We start from the raw sequence: 17,742 nt of genomic DNA, 5'->3' as shown, positions 1-17,742 counted from the left end.
TTTGTCCTGCAGTTATTTCTCTTTTTGGTATTTTTAGAAATTGGCTTATCTGTAGTTGTACACTTGGGGCTGGGAGAAGGGATATTTTTAATGGGATGTGTTTTCTGGACCTAATGAAGCAGCAAAGAAATAAATGACTATTTTTGTCAAAATACAGAGGGCTATGAAAATTACCAGTCAGGCTGGTTACTATATATTGCCTCTGTGTATATTCTGTACCTGTGTTTAACCAGCAAAACAAACAAAAAAAAGCTTTCATGTTTGCAGGTTGTTGGGTTTTCTTGGGTTTTTAATTGAAAAATTAATATTTCAAAGTATAAATATTCCACAAAGAATGGAATATTCTACCGTTGAAGGGAATGTGGTCATAGGAATGTGTAGCTAAAAACCTTCCCATAATGAGAATTAAGAATTGCTGGGCAGGATGCTGCAGTCGTTTGCTGTCTGTGATTGCATGACAGCTAAAATAAACGTGGGGGGTTTCTGAGGTTGCAGTCATGAGATTCTGCCTCTCCCTAACGCCATTCTAATATTCCGGCATTGGGAGATACTGTGGTTTAATGAGCTGATCAGGCCAAAAATTCATCACTTTTTTTCTTCCCTGCCATGCTAGCTTCTGGCCAGCTCAGCTCCTGGAGCTGCCCGCTGCAAAGGCAGCCGTGCTGGCCCGGGGCAGGGGGGAGGAAGAACCATCAGTCCCAGTTTGGGTCAGATCAAACTGCTGTCAGACTGGATCCTGCTGCTCTTGATCTATTACATCTGTTGTTTTGAGGGGAAAAAAGCTGTTGTCTGCCATACTGGGCTGATGCCTACACCTGTGGCCCGTAGGAGCCCAGGCACAGGTTAGGATGGTTGGGAGCACTGTGGAGGAGCGCGGCGGCAGCGTGCGCCCGACCGCCTGGCTCAGCAGCAGGGTTAGTTTGTGCTGTGGGCACCACAAATGGCCCTTTTGCTGTGGAAGTGAGGGAGAGCATTGTTAGTAGGTGCAGTGTTTTGTAAATCACTTTGCATCCTACACTGTTTTACTTTGTTCGTCTGCCAGATCTTCCTGTATAACAACAGCTACAAGGACTGATCCCTCCAAACAAACACAAAACCTGAGCTGAGGAGGCAAACATTGCCAAACTATATTGGCATGAAGAGCAATCAGGATGTCATGGGAAAGACACCTCCTGACCAGAGGAGATCAGCAAAATAAACTGGTCCCAGTCCCACAGGTGAAGGGAGTCTTGGTTACTGTGACTTAGCACTGGTTCAGGCACGTCAAAAGGTAATACAGGCTAAAGCAGCTTTAAAGTGCACAGTGAATCCTAAATAAACAAGAGGTTCATTACAGATTGCGCATTAATGAACGTGCACATATTGTCTCTTAAATTGGGTTGATGAGCTGCAGCAGAGAACCTGCCTTGGGTGTCCTCCAGCCTCCTGGTGCTCGAGGACAGCATCGGCCTGCCAAGGTGTACTCGGCTGCGGTTTGGTGCTTTTTTAATTGTGTCTTTAAAACTTTATCAACCAGTTTGGAAGGTTTTATTCACTAGGCTTCTCTGTTTGCAAAAATTAAAACAGGACAGATTGCTTTGCTTTTCTCTTGTAAGTCAGCTGAAGTGTTCCCTCTGGTTCCCTTGCAGATGGAATTCTGTATTTGAGTTTATTAACAACAGAAGACAAAAATACTTGGTGTGTTTTTGTTAAATCTTAAAAATTTGTTCTATCAGGAGGTACAGGAAAAATCTATTTTCATCTAGTGATAAGTCCTGCTGGTTCATATTTACCGCTTCAATCATATTATTTGGGGTGTTGAAATTAACCCTAAATCAAGCATTAGAATTTAGAAAATTCAGATAAAAGGTTGCACACAAAATCCAAACATGTCTGTTGCTTTGAAATGCACACTTAAGGCACCAAACTATCCTATTTCTACCCTGTAGCAATCATGCCAACTAATGATTATGCAGATGGCATGTTAATGTTACAGGATCAGAACATCTGAATCTGATTTTAAACTCACATTTACTTACTTTGCTTCTCTCCTTTACCTGACTCTGAGATGACTACAGCTTTTTAGATTGATTAATTTTCTTGAACTCTTAGATTTCTTAATAGTGTCCTCTTAAATCTGAACTTCCCTGATCAGTAATTCCTGCCTTCAGGATAAAAATATCCCTATAGTGCTGTTTATCTGAAACTGTGGGCCTGAGTTATGTTTTTATTTCACCTTGAACATTTTTTTCTTTGTGAAGTCCTTTGCTTGTTTCATTTAAACTTTATGCATGAACACTGAAAAGGCACTAAAGGAAATTCTGGGTGCTATCTCTCATTTAAAAAATTTATTCTGTTCTGCTGTCTTAAATGTTTGTTCTTGCAACAAGTTCTCCCATACCCTTGCTCCTTTTTTTTTTTTTTTAATACTCAGGAACACTGAGTATAAAATCCTGGGATTATCCTGGTTTTTGACACCAGTTTACCACCATTCTGCATCAAAAAATTGCCGGAGATTACAATTCATGGGTTTTTTTTTTGTCCATCATCGTGTGTTTGCTATTGTCCATTCCTTGTTAAAGTTGCCTTATACCACAGGGTAGCTTTTAAAAATAATTTTAGGATTGAAGGTCTTTGTAAAAAGAAATCTCATTTTGCAGCAGAGCTGTTGAAATGAGAAGTTAATGAAGAATTGCAAACCCACACTCTCCTAAGAGTATTGGTAGAGATGCCTTAGGGCTGCACTTCCCATCACTGTGCTGTGGGGAACTGAAACTGCATCGTTCTTGGAGATGCTGGTGTTGGTCCTTTGGTTTGTAGAGAAATGTGAAGTGGAGCAGAAGTCGGAAGGCTCTGGCTGTCTTTCCAAAGGGTGATCTTTAACTTAATTTATCTTGAGAACGGTAGGTGGTAGCAGCTATTCTTGGAAGGCTGAGGGAGGCTCTTGGCCATCAGCGTCAGCTAAAAGGGCATCTTCCAGTTATGAGAAATGAAAATATTAAGAAATAATCGTTAATTAGAAGTATTTTGTTCATGAACAAGATTACTGCAAGCATTAATTGCAGGGAAAATGTAGAGGCTCAGCATTAAGATCATTTGCAACAAGGATAGCCTGACGTTTGGTGCTGAGTTTGAAAAATTTTTCTTCCGTATTAAATAAAGGACTTTATGTAAATACCTTTCCCTGATTAAATCATTCTAAGTAATGTCAGAGACCAAATCCCTGTTTTAAGTACAAAACTAATTCTGTTTAACTCTGAAGCTGTGGGAGTAGCATGTCTATAGTTAGGTTGACACACTGTCCTTGCCTCATCAGAACCCAAAATGAAAATGTGAATGAAGGTGATGGGTTCCTAATTGGTTTTGTGCTAAGGCTTTTATGTTCTCCCATGTTTCCTGTTTATATACTTGTTTTTAAGACTTATTTTTGTTTTATGGGGTTTTTTTATACTTGGACAGATACCAAATATATATTTTAAAGCAGCTGGACAATGACAATGTAGGCTAATGCTGCTGCTCTTCTTCAGATCATTGCTAGAGTAAAGCAAAGGCTGGATGTTGATCACAGATCCTTTAGTAGACTGCAGGTTTCGAGGCTGTTTCATGCTGTACGTCTCTGCCTGGGTACAATCCCATATTGTCTGTTAGGTTGTTTGCTAAATTATAGACATGTAGAGAGAGAAGATATTTAATCTAATAGAAATATTTCATTCAGTGAAACCCTATTTAATTGCAGATGAGTTAATTGGGTTTTTTGGTCTTCTGTTGCATTTTAACTATTAGGCACTGAATTCTGTTAGGATTTATTAGGATTTGAGACCAATAGCATGGTTATGGCACAAATACAGTGGCCATAATGCCATATAGTTTGTGTATTTTCACCATTTTATCTTGTAGGTTAGTGCATGGATGTAACACACTTAAGGAAAAAAGAGAAAAAGAATCCATGAAAGCTTAATTACAGTATACACATGTTTAGAAGAGACACATTTGACAGCGTGTCATGGTTCCCCAACGCTTTGTGCCCCTTGCTGAGCACCGAAAGGCACTGTCGTGTTTAAGCCCAGCCGGCAGCCAAGCGCCACACAGCTGCTCGCTCACTCCTCCCCTGTCCCAGCGGGATGGGAAGAAGAATCGAGAAAAATGTAAAACTTGTGGGTTGAGATGAGAGTGGTGTAATAATTAAAATAAAATTAAACCAATAATAATAATAAAATAATAGTAGTAATGAAAAGGAATATAATAAAAGAGAAATAAAAGCCAGGAGAAGACAAGTGATGAGCAATGCAGCTGCTCCCCACCTGCTGACCCGAGCAGCAATCAGCCCCTCCTGGTGAGCTCCTCCAGTGTCTTGGAGGAAATCGTGGTCTTACTGACCATGATGTCCTGTGGCATGGAATAGTCCTGTGGCTAGTTGAGGTCAGCCCTCCTGGCCGTGGTTCCTCCCAACTCCTTGTGCACCTGCTCGCTGGCACAGCATTGGAAACCAAAAAATCCTTAACTTAGCATAAGTGCTACTTAGCAACAGCTAAAACATCGGTGTGTTAGCAACATTATTCTCACACTGAATCCAAAATGCAGCGCTGTACCAGCTATGAGGAAGAAAATGAACTCTGTCCCAGCTAAAAGCAGGACACAGTGCCTGCCCCTGTCTTGTAATACAATAGGTATCTGTAGTGCTTTAAGAAGCCTGATGAGATTTGGTTTATCTAGCCTATGTAGAGTGCCCATAGTAGTATCTAAATGCTGACTATCAAGCAGCAGGTGAAGAGCACAATAACTCACTTTGAGAATGAAAAATAATGGACATGGATACATAGAAAGTGTTTAAAGCTCTGTAACATATGACTGACTTAACCCTTGTTGCAGTCCCAGAGAATCACATACGTGTTGTTGTAAGTGCTCACACTGAGGCAGATAAAAGATTTAAGAGTAGAAGAAAAATCAGGTGTGATCCACAAATGAGAAGAGATGTACAAAGACAGAGATTCCTATATTACAGATTTATGATTTCCTTTCCATGCCGATGGACCACTGTGGAAAGGATGAAGGGGGAGATAGCTAAGAATATCTGTTTGCTATTAAAAAAAAAAAATAATCAAGAATTAAACTGTATTGTTCATATGCATTCGTTGAGGCAGAAACCTGTGCCTGTGCACACTGTTTTAGGGGAACATTTTGATTTATGGGTAGAAGGGAAGCAATGCAAATGTACATTCTTCCATAGCCTTATTGCAAGCTGGCTACAACTTTGATGCTTTTTGTCTTACATTTATGGCACCATACCAGGAGTTACTGGTTGTAGTTTTTGTAGTTCTATTGCTGTCCCCTTGACAACTTTTGTACTTACAATAGCAATGCTTCCAACATGTTGGCTGTAGAATCTGGAATGTGATGTCTCTCAGATGGCATATGTTAATGCATACATTAATACAGATTCTTGCATATATTTACCTTTGAAATGCCTTCTTTTAAATTTTATTTTTAGGTTATGAACTCGGTGTTTAAGACTATTCTAGACTTGACATATCCAATAACCTCTATGTTTTCTGGAGCGGCTTTTAACAACAGCATCAACAACATCTTCAAAGATAAGCAGATAGAGGTAGGTTGCTTATTCACTTTATGTATAGTAAATGATGTCACTGAATTCTGTTGTAGCAGAAGTAGCTTTCTTCTATGCTAATATAAGATATGGGGCTGTGGGATGACTGAAGACTGCAAATATGATGTTACATTTAATATAGGAAGGATCCTATTCTTTCATTTTGGTGGATTTAGAAAGCATGAAGAGTGGATTATTTGTAGCTACTTCTGTTCTGTTTGACAAAGGAAACCCATTGTCTGAGAGCAGAAGTTAAAACTGTGCCACTGAAGTAGAATTGCTGAGACTGTTTATCATTATTTTTCTGCACGTAAGGCCTAAGAGCCCCTTGAGGCACACCAGGAGAAGGTCTTGAAGAGGGTAGCAATGGGTTTGGCTTTTTTTTTGTTTTATTTTTTAAGTTTTATTTTTGAAGCTCGAGTGAGTTTTTATGAACAGCCTGTTGAAAACTGCAGTAACACTAAAGTGTATTGTTTGCCATTTTGCATATGGTGACCTTTTTGTAATTGCTAGATGTTGTATGGTCTACCAGAGCTGACAGCCACATTCAGAATTCCACCTATCATCCATCCCTCAGCAGCAGCAATTTATAAAGCACGTTATCAGTGGTTGTCTTCCTAGATCACCGAGCTTAAAGAGTGTTTGGCTAGTCTTGCAATCTTACCTCGTTTGCAGATTTCACCAAATTATTCCTGTGGTTGGAATTCTTGTGATGAAAGATTATGTAGCAAATTAAAACTATATATACTTTAAATATATTTATGAAAAATAATCCAAAACATTTCCTAGTTAAATGCAAGTATGAGAGTAAGTACTTAATCGTCATATGGCTTCAAATAGCACTTTGCTGTGCAGAATGGATAGTGCTGGCAACCAAGGGCATTTATAGTGATAAGTCCTCCTGAGACTGTAATTGTTTTTGGTTTATTTGACCAGCACCAGTCGTACTCTCATTTCTTTAGTCATGCATATCCCTTCCTGAAGCAGTCCATCTTTGGTTCCAGCAGTGCCTACTAGGAACACATGTGATTATCTGATGACTAAACCAGCTCCTCTCCACTTGCTGACGTAGCCGTGGAGCTGCCTCATGCCTCGTCTCAGCGGTGTGAAGCATTGTCTTCCCTTGGTTAACTTGGTGTGAGTTGTGAATGGTACATTGCAGCATGAGGCTGTAGGGTACTGCTGAGCAGAGCTTTGAGAAGGACTGACAAAATGAAAGAAAATCTCTCCTCTGAGCTTAGGTGGCCTCAGCTTCCCCGCTCTATCTATCACTGCTTTTGATTTCAGCAGTCAATTTATTGTTCTTCCCTTTAAGATGCAGTAGATTCCTTCCTTAGGATTTTTAACAGCTGTAATTGTGTGATCTGTTCTAACCTCGCAGTCACAGGAAGGTTTTGTCCAAGAGAAATCCAGTTCTAAGGTATGCAACAGTGTCATCTTTGTGCACATGTGCCGAGTGTCATAGGCTAAACCCTTCCATCTGTGCCTGAGGATTTCCTGGCGTTGGAAGACTTCCATCAGATAAATAAGGAGAAATGTGTAGCTCTGTAAGGAAGAGGCTGTCACCCCTTCATTGAATTCATGTTATCAGCGCAGGTTAACCAGTCACGTCACTAGACATGGAAATTGAAAGCGACCTGAGTGTAAATGGTGACTTATAAAGTAACAGAAGCTGAACTAAGAAGTGTGAAGCCTTGAACAAATGTTTTCTTAAAGTATTATTTCAAAGTGTCCAGACTGGAAACATGCATCTTTTCTCAGTAGTTGGAGTGGTTTTGGAGGGTGGTGGGTAGGGGTGATTTCCACGTGGAAAATGCATGTTAATTATAGCCTTACAAACATAAGTTGTGTTTGAATGCTTGGCCACAACTGCTCCTTCCCAGGAGGATCCACTGTGATCACAGCAGAACCTGACAACTTCCCGCCCGAGGGGCTGGGGTGGGCGCTGGCCCTTGTGTCTCTATAAAAGCTTAAAATTAGGAAGCACCGGGCCACGTTCTCATCTGCACTACCCATAGCTGTGAGGTGGCACTCCAGCACTTCTCACATGTGCCCTCATCGCTCTTCCGTATCAGAGCCAGGGAGCAGAAGCACTTATGTTGAACTGTTATTTCTGACATTGAAAGAGAGGTTTCCATTTTCTCTTAAATTTGCTCTCTAACAACCCTTGTAACGTAGGTGTCTCCTGATTCCCAGCAGTGCTGTTTGTGGGGTAGCCCTGGTTACCAGCAACCCCCGTGATTGCTGCTACAGATGTCAGCCAAAGGCACTCCACAAGAGATCAGCCTGTGCAAGTTTCACCAGGAAAGCATGCAGAAATCCAGGGCAGGGTGCTTGGAAGATATTTCTCAAAAAATATTTTCCTTTGAATTTACTCATCCTTCTGGGAGACCACCAGGCTTTAGAATTTTTATTCCCTGTGCCAGAAGCACAAAATACTCTTGCAGGTCATCTCAGCAGGAGGGTCAGGTGTGAGGAATCAGAAAAGGTTTCTATCAGGTCCTGTTTCAGACTCAAATAATGCTCTGTCTCCAAAATAAGTGGAATGCTATCTGAGAAATGCATCTTTTTTTATTGCATGATAAGTCTTTAGTTTACTTCATGCATGTGTTTGCATGAATATGAAGTGTCAGAATTCTTTCCCCATTACCCTGTTTTTGCTTAAAATGTGGTTGATGCAGTGAGATCTGCTATCATCAGAATATCTTTAGCATGGAGAGGCACCCCTAATACTCTTGTAGTCACACTTTATTCATCCGCCTTCCGATGGCATTTATACCAGATGGGTTGTAATACTTGTGCAGCATCTGTTAGTCCTTCCCAATTCCACCATCTTTGCAGAGCTGCTTAAGAGATTAAACTTACTAGAAAAAACCTTCTTCTCAGCAGTTCAGAATTTTGTATTGTGCAGCACAGAGACTTACACCAGAAATACAGACTGACCAGAGAGGGAGTGCTTCTCAGCTCATACTGATAGCTGGAGTCCAAACCCTTGTTTGGCTTGAGCTTAAGGCATATCAGAGCTGTGCCGGAGAAGGCTCAGATGCCTTCTCCCATGAACAAAGAGGCTGGCTGGATGGGAAAGCAGGTTTGCCTCTTCAGCCTTGATTCAGCTTTGCTGATTGACAGAGAACTATCAGCTGTTGTTCTCTGGGCTTAAGTTCAATTTATTCAAACAAGTCCTCCTCCCTCCCCTTTGCAGGCTATCCTTTCACTAGACACCTTGGAGACTTTCCAAAACTATGCTCTCTCTGACAGACTCCTGTGCCGTTGGGAGGTCACCTTCCCATTCAGTTTTTCCAGCTAGTGGGGTGTGAGTACAGACATGGCTGAAACAAGTGAGAAGCAGGGCTTGTAAGTTTGGTCTAGCCCCACTGAATAAACTTGTTAAAGCACTTAGCTCGGTCATTCTTTATGTATATCATCCTCCTTATGTACCACACTCCTCACTGCTGTTTTACCTTGCACTATTGCAAGCAACCTCTGGGGTCTTCTTGAAGATCTACCTTGCAGGATCCTTTGTTCCTGTAGGTAGTGCTGCAAAGCTTTGTGTTGTCCTCTTTGGCTCTAGGCAGCTTCGAGTCTCAGTGGCATTGCTCTGCATCTCCTGCTGACATGACCCTTAACTTCATCACCACGAGGTACAAATGGAATGTAATTTAATCAAGAGGTCATGACTCATGTTCTTCCTTCTTCATCCTGGGCTGTGGTGTCTAAGGGGTCTGGTGGAGTTGGGAAACAGTCAGGGTGTGGTTCATGGTTGAACTGGAGGAGCTTCAAGGGCTTTTCCAACTGAGATGATTCTGTGATTACCTTGAGTGGAAGCAGTTGGGTGAAATGCAAAGAATGGCTGTACTGGGTGAGATCAAAGGTCTTTCTAGCTTAGTGCCACATCTCCAGGGGAGGCCACAAGCAGGAGGTATTTAGTGACCTAGGTAAGAACCAAACATATAAAAGGTCGGTCTTCCCTTCATACTGTGCTCCAGCAATAAACAGCCTAGGGATCTCTTTGGATGAAAGTTATCATTAGACCCCCACACTTCATCTGAAAGAAAAACAAGTATCAGAAAGAAGGTGAACTCTAGTTTGAGTGATGAGGTTTCTGTGCTGCTCTGTAGGCTGGACAGTCTTTTGGAACAAGTATTGCTTGTTATCAAAAAAAGGAAATAAGGATTTTTGTCTGCCTTTATTCTGAGTGAAATGTTTGCATAAGAAATACATTTATGAACTTAAACACAGGGCTGACGGGTTTTTCTCCATCCATGCAGACATTTGTGTTTGCAGCTCTGTCTGTTAAGATGCAGAGATTGTTGCTTTGGTTTGTGTTAGACATGGGTCTAGTTTAAATACAAGGTTACAGATTTAGTAAAATTGGGACCTCCTCTGTTGCAGGATCTGTGGATTCCTTACTTCACTATCACAACTGACATCACTGCCTCAGCAATGAGGGTCCACACAGATGGTGAGTGTGCAGGTGGCCTTCTCTAGCAGCAGTCCTTAAATAATGATGTGAGACTTCAGTGTCACCTCTTGTTCCTGGAATTTTCCTCGCCTTTGAATTTGTCTTTCCTTTTGTTTCTCCCTTTTCTGTTATTTGCTGAGCGCCAAACTGTGGTTGTACACAGATAACAAGGAACAGAGCTGTTGGGAAAAAATTAAATGAGATGCTGTATTCACTGTTCAGAGAGAAAATTGGTCCATTGACACCATTCTGTTTCCTTAAAACATCCCATGAAGTGCAGATGTTTTAGCCATAAATCACACCTAACGTAACCAAAGCACTGTAAGATTCAAATTCCCCATAAATGAAGCTGTTTTCCCCATAAAGACTCCTGTGCCTGAAGCAGAGGCTGGGTTAGGTTCTCATTTGTGTCCAGTACTCTTTATTTCTCTGGTGGAAAACTGTAACGTGCTTTACTGACAGGGCAGAGGAGAAAGATCCGAGCTGTCTGCTCTGCTGCCAGGATGTGGTGGCAGCCCTGTGGGACACTTGCTTTAGCTTTTGTCTATTTGGGGTAACGGTGCGGTGACTCGGGCTTCAGTGAAGACAGTATGAACCTACCAGGTGCCCCAGATATTTCCTTGGGTAGCTGAAGCCTTTGTTGCTGTGTCTCTGATGTTCTGTCCTTTCAGCTGGCACAGGTGAGACTCTCCATTCCCGCTGTTGGGGCATGGGATACAGAGCCACTAAATTACACTGACGCCAGGGCTTTGTGGACCAAGGGAGCTAAAAAAAGCAGAAAAAAGGATTAACCTTTCTTAGAGGTTTTTTTTATACCCATTCTGCAGCAGGTTAAGCCAGTTGAGGTTGGGAAACTCACTCCATCCAGCTATTTGTCCCTGTGGAAGTTTGATGTAAAGATAGAAACCATCTGGAGAATGGTTATGGCTGTCTCCAGAATTCACTGAAAGGAGAGGAAGGAAGTTCCCAGCTACTGCAGTTTCCCATCTTGGTTTCACCTGTGGAGTGTAACACAAGCAGTCAGCATTTTTCTTGGGTGGAAGTTCCAACTCAGCTAAAACTATTAATAATAAAACCCAAATCTGCCAATGTTGACCTGTGCTAAACAGTAGGAGTGCTTAAGTTATAATTAGAAACAGAACTATATATTTTAAAAGAGAAGAAAAAAATCAATTGCCAGTTTGCTGGAAAGAGTTGCTGTTTGAAGAACCAAGTAGTTAATTATCGAGAAGTGAGCTAACACTGCAGGTCTTATTTATTTTTGATATTTTAAAGATTCATTTCTCAGACAAGACTTTTGGCCTCTTCAGAAACGCAGCGTCTTCCCGATTCAGCTGATGTAAATGTTGAGGGAAATCAGTAAATAAGAGTCTTAAAGCAGAATGTTTTACAGGAAACAGATCCAATCAATTTCTGCTTGATTAAACTTTCTAACATTTTAAAAGATTATAGCTTTCTTCCTCACAGCAGTAATAACAGAAATGCCCTAAGGGAGAAGTCCACTACCAGTGTACTTGCATTGGTTTTACAAGTGAAAATGTTTGCTTATTACAGAACAGAGAAAACAGAATTTTTTTACTTCTACAGCATATATTTTTCATGTTCAGCTGCTGCTGAAAATCAGGTTTTTGTAGATCTCTGTAGAACATAATGGCTTTAGCTGCACTTCAATCTGCTTATTTTTTTCTCCTTTTGGCCCCAGGAGAAGCCTTTTCCTTTCCTAATCGGTGTAAGCTCAGCAAAGCACTAAAGATGATCCCCGCAGTCAGGCATATGCTGAAATCTCCTTGAAGACCATAAATATGAGGCATGGGCTTAAAACTGTGGTTTCTAAGGCCTCTGCCTGCTAGTATGTCTGAATGGCCTTTTTTCTTTTTTCCCCCTAGCCTGGATTATGGTATAGAAAATAATAAACTGCTTTAATAACTTTCTAACAGTATTCTCAGAAGAACCTCTATCTCCTGATTATTTTAATGAGTGTAAAAGCCTATCCCACCTCTGTGGCAGTAATTAATGCTGTTATCATTCCCTCCCTCTCGTTCCTGCAGGCTCTCTCTGGAGATACGTCCGAGCCAGCATGTCCCTCTCTGGGTATATGCCTCCTCTCTGTGACCCGAAGGATGGGCATCTCTTGATGGATGGAGGTTATATCAACAACCTTCCAGGTAGGCACATGGATCAACTGGGAAGAAGTTAGGCAAACACAGCCTCTCAAACAGTCTGCAAAACTTTGTCCTCTTTTTTTTTTTTTTTTTAATCCAAAAAAGGAAACAAGGAGAAATACTGCAGACACCTTTAATCTCATAATGGTTACCAGGAGTCATTGTTCTCAGTTTCCTAGGTGTTTGCTTTATCATGGCTTCATTAGGACTATTTTTTGTTACAAAGTATTTCCTAATAGGCATAATCTGAACATATAATTCCAAGCTAATTTTGAATTTATTTTAGTGCTCACTGAAATCGATGAGCAGAAATTAGACTGCAAACATATAATCTATCTTTGAATTTCTTTTCAAAAAGTATCAGTTGAATAAGAAATAATTGTGAGAAAGCAACAGCATGAACTCCTCACTGTTCACACTGGTGTCGTGCAGAGGCTGGAGGGTTCAGCTGACAGACATCGGTTCTTGGTTAGCTGCGAGCACATGGCAGAGGTGGAATCATGTGGTGTTCAAGAGAGTGATGTGGAGTTTGAGGGGTGCTGAAGACTGAATCTAAAAGGGTCCAAGGTGTGTGAAGTCACTTGTGTCTGTTTGGGATGTGGTTTATGTCAGGGTTGTCACTGTAGTCAGAAAGCATTGAAAGGTGGGTGGCTCAGGAGCCTGTCCAGGATAGAAGAGAAATATATGGTGTTATTACAGTTCGTGACTGTAATTGTGTACAGATACATAGGAAGGAGCCTGAGTTAGAGACTCTGCATCTGAGCAGCTTAAGTCATTTACGTCTTCCAGGCAAGCTTAGACTATATTTTTCCATCAGGGCTGTATTTGCCTAAAAATCAGAAATGGAAATAACACAAAATAGACCCCCAAAATCTGCATCTGACATTCTCTGATTGTGTCTGTAAGCAGAAGTATGAATTGCAAACCAAAGCACCTTTTCCACCTGCACACGTGTCTAAATTAAGCATCTAAATTGGCTCTTTAGAGCTGTGGTTTTCCTACGCATAACTATTCTGGAAACTGCAACTATCTTGGACTCTGAGAGTGTGGAAGAAATATAAATTAATTCTGTGAGGTGTGTGTCCCTCTCTTCCCTCCCTTGGCACTTCCCTAAATCCTTGCCTGTATCCAAAGGCTGCAGCTAGTCCTTTTACTGACCTTGAAGTAGGAAGTGTTGCTTCATTTCTTTCCCACATCCAAGTACGAGTCTTTCTCTTGGATCCCATAGCTTTTCTTAGACTGAAGTCCTCCCAGCCTCTCCTTGCTGTTTGGATCCTGTGCTGCTCTGTTCCTTTATTACCTTCTATCTGCAGGGTTGACCCCTGCACTGCTGACTCTTCTCTTTAAGGCCACTGCCGCTTGTTCTCTCTACAGATTCCCCAGATCTTTTTGTTCTCGTGAGAACTGCTGTGTGAAGTAGAATTTAAGTGGGTTTAATGTGCTCTTTCACATTATACCTATTGTGGTGTAACTGTGGAGTTGAACTGTGTGTGTCCCACCTCCTCCCCACTACTCTCTGCCGTACCGTTTTGCTGCTGCCTTCACATGGGTTCTGGTTACAGCGTGGCCTCAGAGTCAGGTCATCTCACCAATCTAGGACAAAACGTACCCCATAAGTGGTGTTTACCAGCAGTTGAGCAATGGGAGCTCAGCAGGGGTTCGGTCGGTGCAGGGTGGGCAGCATGCTGCCATAAGAACAGAGCGGGGAGGGTGGGAACCTCCCCGAGGGGGAGAGTGGCTGCAAATGGTTCTATCTGAGGCTGTTCAGAGACACTTGTGGTAGCATGGTGTCAGGCTGTGTACTCCCTAGCAGTAAGCTCCTCAGCTTTGGGTCAGCAGCACCAGGGTTGGCAGCACTGGTACTGATACGACCTTCTTTCCCACTAGCTGATGTTGCGAGGTCCATGGGCGCGAAGGTGGTGATCGCCATCGATGTGGGGAGCCGGGACGAGACAGACCTCACCAACTACGGCGACTGCTTGTCTGGCTGGTGGCTGCTCTGGAAGAGATGGAATCCACTGGCTGAGAAAGTCAAGGTATTGTAGACTATATTAAAATGACAGCTGGTTTTACAGAGCAGGAAGCTTTCCCTTGTTCATTCAGGGAGCCAGGCTGGTGACAGACCGTCATCTTTCTTGGGTCTGAGCTCTCACTTGTGGGTGAAGACAGCTGGACAGTGCCCTGACACCAGAGGAAAGGCAGTGACATGGGAGAGCGTAGAGCCTCCCTCTGGGAAGGGATGATAGGATTGTTAGAGAAGAAAACACTTTTCTTAGAGGTGCATTAAATTTTGATGAAGTCAGAATTTACGAGTTTTACCAATAAAAGTAGTAACTTTGTCCAGTTCAGTGTTTCTATCCTATATGTCTCTGAACTGTTGATTTAGGGAAATTTTAGCACTAGGTAGCAATTAATATTGCTACAATAAATGCAGGACTGCAGAGCACGATTTTTTTCTCTTGTTGCATGCGGTCAGGCCAGTTCTGTTACTTTTCTGCATTTCCTGAATTACCTGGGTCTGCAGCTTTCCTCCAAGTGAATGCTGTTTTTATTTCTTCCCTCCCAACTACAATTAACACATTGCCCTGTTGGAATTAGAAGTAAAATACTTGTTTGTGCTTCCCAAAGTTGGGAAAAATACTATAACCTGTGGGTACTGCTCTGTTTTCTAAAGTTTTCCTCTGTGATAACTCCCTTCCCTGAGGAGGTCTGGTCTCCATGAGAAGTGGCTTTTTGGAGTTGGTGCAGCTGTAGAGTGCCCTGCTATGCCTTGTCAGAGTTGACCATGCTGCTCCCAGCATGTGGTGGGAGTGTTTGATGGGGAAAAGTGGAAGACCTTGACTCTTCTCAGTAGTGCCCAGTGAAATGTTATAACTGCACAAATGGAATAGGCACACGCGAAAACATGGAATTCCCTCTGAACACCAGAAGACACTTTTTTTTACTGGAGGTGGTGAAATACTGGCCAACCAGAGAGATTGTAGAGTCTCCATCTGTGGAGATACTTAAAACTCAGCTGGACGTGGTCTCAGATAGCCTGCCCACACTGACCCTGCTTGAGCCAGGAGGGTTGGACTAGATGATCTGGAGAGGTCACAGAGTCATTCAGGTTGGAAAAGACCCTTGGGATCATTGAGTCCAACCCTCAGCCCGATTCCACAGAGTTCGCCCCTACACCACATCCCCCAACAGCTCATCTAAATGACCCTTAAACACATCCAGGGATGGTGACTCCACACCCTCCCTGGGCAGCCTGTTCCACTGTCTGACCACTCTTTCTGGGAAAAATTTTTTCCTACTGTCCAGTCTGACCCTCCCCTGTTGCAGTTTAAAGCCATTCCCTCTTGTTCTGTCACTAATTACCTGCGAGAAGAGACCAGCACCAACCTCTCTACAATGTCCTTGTCAACCTCAACCATTCTGTGAAATCTCTGCCCCAGTACTGTAGAGATCATCACTCATTTCTGCCTTGAAGGATCAGTGTCGCTCTCACCTCAGCACAGATCTCTCTCTTTAAGGTACCACTATATCCCAGAATGAAAGGCTCGATTCAACCTTGAACTGCAGAAACGTGTTTGAAGGCAGTTCCCTTTCTGCTGTTGGTGATGGAAACTCATTGTCTAGCTGTCCACACTGCCTGGGAAACAGATGGAGGTGCTGATGTGTGAAAGCTTCAGTAGGCTTCTCCACACTCTTGAAAAAAAAAAAAAAATTGATAACTTGTTTTTTCTTCATTGTGACTACAGAATCTATTCTGAAATTAAATTTCTGAATTAATCATGATTGGTGTGTCTGGCCTGGTTGGCAGGTGCTGAATATGGCCGAGATCCAGACACGGCTTGCATACGTGTGCTGTGTGCGGCAGCTGGAGATGGTGAAGAACAGTGACTACTGCGAGTACATCCGCCCGCCCATCGACCGATACGGTACCTTGGACTTTGGGAAGTTTGATGAAATCTGTGTAAGTGCATCCCGGGGAAGGCAGTGCCCCCATATTGCTGTCCCACAGAAATCTGCTGGTTTGTGGTGCTAATTAGTGCCTAAGCTGTTGGAGAGTAACAGAAGTCAGTTGGCACAGAGTGAATAATTGACACTAAATAATGCTGTGGAATGATATCACGGCTGTGAGATTGGATTAACAGAAGAAATTGAGTTACTAATCTTGATTATATAATGACCTGTGAACGGATTAGTTGCCTCGCTCTGTTTTATGACAGTTCTTGCTCAGCTGCTTCCTAAAAACTCTTGGTTGTTTGAGCCGCTTTGGGCAGTTAAGGTTTGTCAAATGGTGTCATTTCTTTCCCTTCTTTTTGTAGCTTGTTGTCACATGAAAGATTTGAAGAAATCTGTAGGGGAGGCCATGAATCACTGAAATGGAGGGCAACAGTCTAAAATATCTGGCTCAGTTAACGTTTCAACACTTCTATTAATAAAACATATCCACAATTCCTCTGCACCTGATAGAGTGTCAGGAAAATGGCACCAATGTCAGTGGAAGGACGTTGTAAAAAGGGTAGTCCCAGGTTACATGTCTCTGGGATTTAGTTTTGTTTGTTTATGTGTCAGAAACCAGCACGGGAAGAATTGACTCCAGATGTGCAGTTGAATTGTCTTAGTGACATAATTGAGCATTCACGACAAAAAGTCTCTGCCCAGGTTGAGGTAATGGTGGCAGTTCTGGCTCACTGTCTCTTGTCACGGAATGTATTCTGCTGCCTCTGTCCATTCTTTGCCTGCTGCAGCCATGCAAGCATCTTCCATCTTCAGGTGTTTCTGCATAGCTTTGCTCTTCTAGGCTCAAAATATGCCCCCCACCCTCAATTTTTCTTTTAAGTCAATCTCCTTTATAGATGTAGTGAGAACCTACAGTACTCGTTAGGCTGCAGATTGATTGCTTTGATACTGTCACAAATACTAAACTAAACTGGTTAAGCCCTGTGAATCTGACATTTGAGAGAGTCCTTAGGATCAAACAGCAGCTATTCCAAACCACCAGCTTATTTCCCCAGTATAAATATTTTCTCAAGGATATTTGGTGTCTCGTAGCTCCCGGGCAAACAGTGCTGTCTGCCAACGGTGGATCTAAGACTTGGAGAAACAATTTTTTTTGCTAGATGGAGTGCCCTGACCATTTTGAAAACCTTGACAAACAGGCCTGGTAGTTCATCACAGTAACAGATAGTAAGCTGTCAAGTATTGTTCTGTCTCTGTCTAATTTGGTGTTGTTAAAGAGATTTAAAAATGCCAGGCAAATTTTTCCTCAGTGGACTAAAACTTGAGAAAAGTGCAGTTTCTCAAAGATGTCACTTTCTGTGAGCAAGTTCTTGGCACGAGACACTGCAGGTATGGAGGGGCAGCATCCCCCTGGGTTTTCATTCCCTGCAGCATGGCTAAATAACTTCTGTCCGTGGGGAAGCTTTAAACTGTGCTGACCTTTGAGGAATGGGCAATCTAGGCATTCCTTTAAACATTACAGGCTATGCAGTGATGGTGTTTCTAGTTTCAGCTGTGTACCTAGATTTTGGAGAAAATAA

General features: G+C 42.3%; 1 protein-coding gene across 3 annotated transcripts in view; it reads left to right on the top strand.

Annotated features, from left to right (window-relative positions):
• Window positions 1-17,742, top strand: part of PNPLA7 (patatin like domain 7, lysophospholipase) — a 127,343-nt gene that overhangs the window by 95,496 nt on the left and 14,105 nt on the right. For all 3 annotated transcript variants that reach the window (XM_074923799.1, XM_074923800.1, XM_074923798.1), the window contains exons 28-32: window positions 5,468-5,584; window positions 9,977-10,046; window positions 12,095-12,211; window positions 14,096-14,244; window positions 16,017-16,169. In XM_074923799.1, coding sequence (XP_074779900.1) covers window positions 5,468-5,584; window positions 9,977-10,046; window positions 12,095-12,211; window positions 14,096-14,244; window positions 16,017-16,169 — 606 coding nt within the window. The remainder of the gene's footprint in view (window positions 1-5,467; window positions 5,585-9,976; window positions 10,047-12,094; window positions 12,212-14,095; window positions 14,245-16,016; window positions 16,170-17,742) is intronic.

The sequence above is a fragment of the Athene noctua genome, chromosome 20 (genome assembly GCF_965140245.1).
Source record: "Athene noctua chromosome 20, bAthNoc1.hap1.1, whole genome shotgun sequence".
NCBI classification, from domain to species: domain Eukaryota; kingdom Metazoa; phylum Chordata; class Aves; order Strigiformes; family Strigidae; genus Athene; species Athene noctua.
Note: the sequence above shows the minus strand (reverse complement) of the source record. Positions and strands in the feature narration are given on the sequence as shown.